The sequence below is a fragment of the Cinclus cinclus genome, chromosome 10 (assembly GCF_963662255.1).
Source record: "Cinclus cinclus chromosome 10, bCinCin1.1, whole genome shotgun sequence".
Lineage (NCBI taxonomy): Eukaryota > Metazoa > Chordata > Aves > Passeriformes > Cinclidae > Cinclus > Cinclus cinclus.
In genome coordinates, this window is record NC_085055.1 from 21,786,621 (window position 1) to 21,794,676 (window position 8,056).

The 8,056-nt window shown below is 51.6% G+C and overlaps 1 protein-coding gene across 1 annotated transcript; it reads right to left on the reverse strand.

Annotated features, from left to right (window-relative positions):
- Nucleotides 1-460: 460 nt before the first annotated feature.
- On the reverse strand, nt 461-2,769 carry LOC134047544 (small ubiquitin-related modifier 3-like; the record flags this gene model as incomplete). Its single annotated transcript, XM_062498789.1, has 3 exons — nt 461-963; nt 1,274-1,345; nt 2,713-2,769. Coding segments are annotated over 3 exons (273 nt in total), but the record flags the coding sequence as incomplete, so codon positions are not given.
- Between the last annotated feature and the right edge of the window lie 5,287 nt (nt 2,770-8,056).

Genomic DNA, 8,056 nt, shown 5'->3' on the forward strand with positions numbered 1-8,056 from the left:
TTCCAGAGCCCACAGAGAAAGAGTCAAAGTTAAGGGAGCAGGGCAAAGGGACAGATGCTGCCCAGCCCTCAGAAAACACCTGGGAATTTCAGTGATGGGATTTTTATAAGCTTGCACAACAAAAACAAAACAAAAACTAACCCACAGCTACTCTATCACAAGCATTTAGTTTTTGGACCAGCTGCCCTGCTACCTTGAGTTCTGCAACAGTGCAGGACAAAGAAAACCAAAACAATTTCTGCATTAAAAAGTGTATTTTGGCCAACTTTATCAAAACATGAAAAAACATGTAAACCTGAAGTATTGAAACCCTATCCTAAGCATTGTATTGTGTTCTAGCCCCAGTCAGGGCTCAAGGGACTGACTGAATTTCTAACATGAGCTGAAAACTTAAAATCTGTATCTCTGTTCCTTCTCTTGGGCACATCCTAAAAGGAAACTTTTACACTCACACTTGGCATAAAAATACATGAAACTATTTATATAATTTGAGTTAAAACAGAGGGCAAGACCAACCAGAGCCAGGAATGAACACTTACTGTCCTGACACATGGATAAATGCTTAGGCCATAAGTTTAAAGAAAGAAAAAAAGAAGATAATACAAGCAATACATTAAAAAAATAAAAAGGCTAACAAAAGTGAGACAACACACACAACTTAATCTGAGCTTCAAATGGTTATATCCAGACACAGCTCAATCCCGGCAGATATTATTTTGACTCTTGCACCCAGAATGTGAAAGACAACAAGCAACTTTGGGAAACACCCTCTGAAGTTTTAAAGAACCCTGTGTGACTGGCATGTTCATTTCTTCCCTACTAAAACAGCAAATCGAGGGACAGACAAGAGAGTGAGATGTGATGAGGATCTTCAAACTGTTCCCCAAAAGATGCTTTGTCTTGGCACCCTCCACCTATCTGCTGCTGATACACTTCGATTGTGTCTTTGTGTTCCATCTCCACCTGTGGGAGTAACACAGGAATAATATTAACATTTTAAAAATATGGAAATAAGTAATATAGAAACCTTGAAAAACATGTGACAAAAGCACTTGGCTCTCTGCTCCTAATCAGCAACAGGGCACTTCAGGAATAACTTCCATTAACTAAGACGTGAAACACTTTCCATCAGTCACCACCCTGGACAAATTTGTTGGAACACGCTAAACTCACAGCAATTATTTCAGGATCAGTTTGATTTCAAGCCCCTTTGATCATCACTCAGACATCCAAATATCTGTGTAGCAATTTGCAGGGAGAGTGTTTTTCATACCTGTGCAGGTGTGTCTGCTTCTTTAATAGGCTGTCCATCAAACAGGAACGTAATGTGCCTCGGTGACAAGCCCTGCAAGTTCAAAGTCACGTATGAGAAACTGCACTTGTGTTTCTGAATCCAAACTAAGTATTCATGGATTGACTGTCTAAACACATGTTAGCAAAATGAACACTCAAAAAGACCAGGGGGATGACAGAAGATGACAGATTTTGATTACAGCCTCTTCCATGTCAGGGAGGTGAGGCCCTGGCACAGGTTGCCCAGAGAAGCTGTGGCTGTCCCTGGATCCCTGCAAGTGTCCAAAGCCAGGCTGGACAGGGCTTGAAGCAAGCTGGGATAGTAGAAGGTGTCCCTGCCCATGGCAGGGGGTGGAGTGAGATGGGCTTTAAATTCCCTTCTTACCCCAAAGCATCCTGTGATTCTCTGATTAAGATGTAACCACCAGGACACTGAGCACATTTGTCTTGCTGTCTACACTGAGGAAGGCCAAATGCTAGCAATTTTACGTTGCCCTTAAAACCTGAGTTACCACACTGCTACTGAATCCTCTTCTGACCATGTTTAAGCGTGCGAGGAAGTCTTTATTCACTGCATCAGGGATTGAGGGCCTTGCTTTGCCCTCTTAAAATCCTTCAAAATGCACGTGCATTCACACTTCTGTCACGCACAGGAATGCTAAAAATTCCCTGTACCTCTCCAAAAACCCAGAGAGGTGTCAGGGTGCAGCAGGCACAGAGCAGGGCAGAGAGTCAACTTTGAATAAGCAAAGAAAGGATCCTGCAAGTAACAGACAAGGGCCAACAAAATCCAACTCCCTTTCCAAAGCCACTCGCATGCCCACCCTCTGCTCTGTGTAAAGCAGAGCCATTGGGAGCTCCAGGCTCAGGAACTGAGCTGTGGGGATTCATCCTTCTCCAGCTCAGGATGGCAATGAGGAACAGCCTGGGAACACCTGTGGAACACAGCGGTCACAGCTGTGCAACAGGCAGCAGGAGACACTGGAAGGGAGGAGGAAACCATCCACGAGGAAGCTGCGGCATAGAAGAATTTATTTGGCGCCATTATCCAAAGAGAAAATGCCCTCAAAGTTGAGGAAGTTTCTGAAGATGACAGCACTGAGGGTTGGCGAATTGTCTCAGAGTGAGGATCGGAACCGGAGGAAGTTTTGTAACTATCACGGGACGTTAGGGAGCACCTGAAAAGGAAGACACAGCCTTTACTCAGCCATGAGAAGAACTCCACACCGAGGAGCTGCCAGCATCCCAGCTCCTCACTCTCGCACACACCCGGACACCCTCACGCTGCCCACAAGCACGTTCCACGATCCGGCCGCAGAAGCAAGCGAAGGTTCCACCGGCACGGGGACGCTTCCTCGGGGTGGCCGAGGTCCCTCAGGTCCCGGTGGGAGCCCCGCCACGGGCCGTGCCCGCGCCTACCTGTCGGCCGCAGTACGCCTTCATGAGCTTGCTCAGCGGAGCGTGCCGCTTTATTCTTTATCCAGCCGTGCCCCGAGATGCGGAGGGACAGCCGCTCCTCCCTCCCTCCGTCCGTCCGTCCCGCCCTCTCCTCTCCCCGCCTCACCCGGGGCTTCTCCTCCGACATGGCGGAGGGGGAGCGGGGGGCTCGCCTTGGGGGCGTGGCCAGCGGCAGGGGGCGGGGCCGCGGGCGGGGCCGCGCGCAGGAGCGTCCCCGCTGAGCCGCAAGGGGGCGCTGTGCTCCGGCGCCGGGCCGGCCTGAGGGGAGCGGCCGGGACAGCCCGGAACAGCCTCTGGATACCCCCTGGACACCCCCGGAATCACAGAATCACAGGGTAACCAGCTTGGAAGAGACCTCCGACATCAAGTCCAACCCATGCCCTGACACCTCAGCTAGAGCATGCCACCAAGTGCCACATCCAGTCTTTTTTTAAAACACATCCAGGGATGGTGATTCCGCCACCTCCCCCCCAGCTAAACTATTCCAATCCTTCATTATTCTTTCCGTGAAAAAACTTCTTCCTGATATCCAGCCTATATCTCCCCTGGTGCAGCTTGAGACTGTGTGCTCTGGTTCTGTCAGTGCAGCCTGCTGAATGAGACCACCACACCTGACTAGAGCCACCTTTCAGGGAGCTGTACAGAGTGATAAGACTCTCCCCTGAGTCCCCTTTTCTCCAGGCTGAGCAGTCGTTCAGTCGTTCCTCACAGGATTTGTGTTCCAAGCCCCTCACCAGCCTTGTTGCCTCCTCTGGATGCACTCAAGCGTCTCAATGTCCTTCCTAAACTGAGGGGCCCAGAATAGCTCCTGCACGTGGGGAAACAGGGAACAAGAAGCCTTCCATCAAAGCACAGCCTTCCCACTGTCTCCAGTCCAGCCCAGCCCAGTCCAGACTGCTGCTGGGCTGTTTGGATCCCCGTAAGGGGAGGAGAGGCAAGTTTACCTTGATCCACAATTGAGGAAAGAATTAGATCCTAAACATACCCAAAAGCAACATTAAAACACAAACGAGGTTAAATGTTTGGATCCAAAGCGATATTTCAACCTTTACTTTTTCATAAAAGAAAAAAGAAAGAAGATAGTAAAGTAGGGAAAGGCCAAGATTAATTCCGTGAAGCACAGGGAAGGGGTTACCGCCACCATGGGTCCAGCAGTGGCTCCCAGAGTGCGATGGGTCTTTCCCTGCTGAATTCCACCCTTTGAGGGATAGACTGTGAGGGAGGTAGCTGGACCAGCACGGTGGGAAGACAGCAACAGACAGCAAAGATTCCAACACTTTGTAGATTTAGCAGCTGCAGCTTCTGGGGCAGTTGCTTCTAGAGGGTTTTGGGAATGGCAATGTCATGTCCACCTCAAAGCAACAGCATGTCCATGGGCCGATTCATGTTGGCCCATTTAAAGTTCATTAACTGGTCATTGGAATCCAGCTGAAGTTCACCTGATGTATCCAAAAGTTTATTGTTTGCTTTTCTCATGTATTGAAGCTTTGCTGCTTGCTCGCCTGATGTATCTATCAACTGCAAACCCTCTTCAGGACTTCAAACAGGGTTTACTTTCTGCAATAAAGCAGGGACTAAAGCTTTCGTTAGAGGCAGAGTAAAACTTTGAATTTTCAAACTTGAATCTTCCAAAAGGCAATGAAGAAAACCATTCCTTCCTTTTTACTCGTTCACTACACGGGGCCAGGTGAGAGCAGGGTGGGAGGCTGGTGCTGACAGAGGTGCCCCTGCTGCAGGGAGAGGGCAGAAAGGGCTCTGGCCTTCTTCAGAGGAACCCCCCTAAATATGAGGTCCATCCCGGCTGAGTCCACTTCTCCCACAGGCAGTGCCCTTGAGCCGCTGGCCAAGGCTGCCTCCTCCAGCCTAGCAGTGCTGTGGGGCTAGGAGAGAGGAGGAGGTTCTGCCCCAAACCTCCATCTCAGCTTGTCTTAACTGTTGCAGTTGTTGTAGCACTTTGTGTTGGAAAATCAAGTACTGAGACTTCTCTAAAAGAGACAAGAAAAGGGGGGACTTGATACATAACACAGAGAATATCAATTTTTGAGTTCCACTGGAGTTGCTGAATAGAGCTTTAGGACGATTTAGCAAAAAATATATAAGAATGTAAAGGTACGCAGAAAGGAGGATGGAGCCAGTAGAGAAACAGATAAAAGAGGACAACAGAAGTTTTTTTTTGCAAGTTACTTGACAAAAACAATAGTGCTTGCCCAAATAAAAAGTTCAAAGAGAGGGCACCTGTAATATTGAAGCATTCTGTGAATATGACCACCAGACACCCCTTCCAATGACCTCCAGGACCAAAGGAAGACTTCCAGTAGAAGGTGAATGCATGCCAATTCGTTTTTGGAAAGCAGTGTTCGTGTATGAGGTAGGAGGCGCATTGTAATGAGTATGTATGATCAGGACTGAATAAATACCCTGCTGTGAAGTTTCACCACACCCATCAGATTAAAGGAGATACTGTTCCATGTATCGAGCGCTGATGAAGAATGTCTGCTCTCTAATGCTTCAAACAGAATGAAAAACTTTATTTTACATCTAATAACAGTATCAATATCCTACCCTCTTCCTAACGTACTACATCTATATGCTTTCCCTCCCACAGCTCCCACTTCCCCAGTCTTCTGTGCAGACTGCAGAAGAAAGCAGACGAGGCCCTTCTCAGCATCCCGGCTTTCAGTTCAGAGGGGCCATGGCGGCTCCACATCAAACGGGATGACGGGCCGGAGGTGCCGGTTGTCCCCTGCTGCCAACGCTTCGTGTCCCCTCGGCGGTCCCCGCACCAGCCCGTTCCTCTGCAGGTCATCCAGCTCTCTCCGGGGACGCTGGCGGGGCACAGGGCTCGGTGGCCTATCCCCATCGGCGAGTCTTCGGCGCCGGCCACCTCCAGGAGCCGCATCCTCCTGCTGCTCCTGCTGCTGCCGCTGCCGCCAGCGCACCACGAAGGGATGGAGGCGGCGGCGGCGGCGAGGTGGGGCCACAACGACAGGGTTGTCCTGGCCCTGCAGCCGGCGGATGGCCCCGATGGGCCCTTGGCAGATCGGGCAGCTGGCAGCGGTGTCGGGGGCGGCCTGGGGCTGGATGCAGGCGTGGCAGAACACGTGTCCGCAGGGCTCCACGGCAGCGGGGCTCTGCAGGAAATCCACGCAGATGTAGCAGACCCTGACGGGTCGTGCCGCTGATGGCTCCTGCCTGAGCTCTGCCATTGCTGCTCCTGGGCTTGAGTCCCCTCAGCTGCCGCAAGGATTCGAAGGCTCGGCTTCCACTTGCGGCACTCGGAGGTTCCTCAACCTCTCCAGGGACTCAGAGGCTCCTCAGTCACTGGCAGCACTCGGAAGCTCCTCTGTCACTGTCAGGACTCGGAGGTTCCTCCTCGGTCACTGGCAGCACTTAGAGCTTCCTCACTCACTGTCAGGACTCGGAGGCTCCTCAGACGCTGGCAGCACACAGGCTCTCCAGACACTGACAGCACTCAGGCTCCTCAGATGCTGGCAGCACTCAGAGGCTCCTCACACAGTGGCAGCACTCGGAGGCTCCTCAGCTGCTAGTGGGTCACAGTGTGAGTGTTGGGGCACTGCCCAACGCTGCTGTTTATAGTTACGTGAGTGGTGTCATAGTGATCGTGAGTGGTGACATCACAGGGCTCTGTGTGGCACCCAGGACCGCCCCTGGTGTCACAGTGATCGTGAGTGGTGACATCACAGGGCTCTGTGTGGCACCCAGGACCGCCCCCAGGCACAGAGGCAGATCCTGTGGCACAAAGCCCACCTGGCAGTGGGCTGCACACCTCAGTGTTTGCCCAGCATCCTTCCAGGCAGTCCCTGCTGGAGTGGGACTGTGCCAGTCACACTTGCTCACACCTGCTCTGCAGAGCTGCTTTCCATGATGTGTCCTGGTGCCTGGGGCTGCATCTCCCCCGGGGGAGGACTCTGCTTGGCCCTTGGTTGAATTTCAGGACGTTCCATCAGCTCAATTCTCCAGCTTGGTGAGGTCCTTGTGGGTGCAGAATCACCCTCTGGTGTCTCAGCAGCTCCTCCCACTGTAGGAGATTCCGCAGACGTGCTGAAGGTGCCCTGGGCCCCATTATTCAGGCCACCAGCAAGAAGGAAGAGGACCAGTCCCAGTACTGATGCCTGGGCTACACTGATGATGATCAGCCTCTATCTCAGCTTCATGCTGAGATCAACACCCTCTACTTAAAAGCCAGGATCAACACTTCCAATCACTTCCTCACAGGGCAGAGCTTATTTGCAACGTTCCGCCTTTCCCCAGCCCTCTGCTTTCTCCAAACTCATGAGAAAGGTCTGGCTGATCATTTATCAGTCCCACTAAGCATTTTCCCCCTTCAAATACAGCAGCTTTGGAATACAACATAGAGTCTGTTGAATTCTTTGCCTCTTCCACCACTTTTCTTGAAGATACCATCGTAGCACTTACACACCACAGCTGCCTCTTGGAATCATTTGCTGCCCCCTGCAAACAAGCAGGTCCTTTGGCACAGACTCTCCAGCACCAGGCACCTCCGGGGCCCTGCTGCTGCTGCTGCTGCTGCTGCTGCTGCTGCTGCCACCGTAGCCCTGCTGTGAATGGAATGGAAGAGGCTGTGATGACAGCCGGCCACCCCAGCACAGTTACCCACCTGCACTTGGGAAGACTGTGGTCACAGCTCAGTCTGTCCCTGCGATTTCACCTCTCACAGTGAAATCCCACCTGTTTGTCCCACCTTCCCTATCACCTGCTTGGCATTGGCCCAGTGCCAGCTTTTTGTGGCCTTTATGTGCCTTAAGAATGCCACCATGGCTTGCACAATTAATAACACAGATCCTTTGTGTTTATTTCTGGGAGAAGAAGAAGAAAGCCTTTGAGACAAAGCACTCTACACACACAAAGCTGATGAGCAGGAGAGGTGTGTGTGTGTGTGTGCCCAGCCACTACCTGACTATCTGCAGAGCTTTGCACACTCCTCTCCTGGTGCCTCCAACCCCCAAGCCCAGCTTTCAGCAGGGTTTGCTCAAACTGGTTCTGGCTACATCAGCTGCAAGATCTGACTCCAGTTCAAGTTTGCTGATATCTGCGACAAGGCAGCGGAGACTGGCAGGACACCAGCACACATCCTGCATCCACCCAGTGCCATGGCACAGACTGCTGGAGGGGAACTTGACCAGCCAGTTCAGCCCACTCAGAGCCTTCTCCAAACACGTCGCCCATCCACGAGGAAGCAGCTCAGCAATTCCATTACTCTAATCAAAAAGCACACAACAAAACCCACCCCAGTTTCTAGCAACCTCCTTCCAGAGCACCAGAG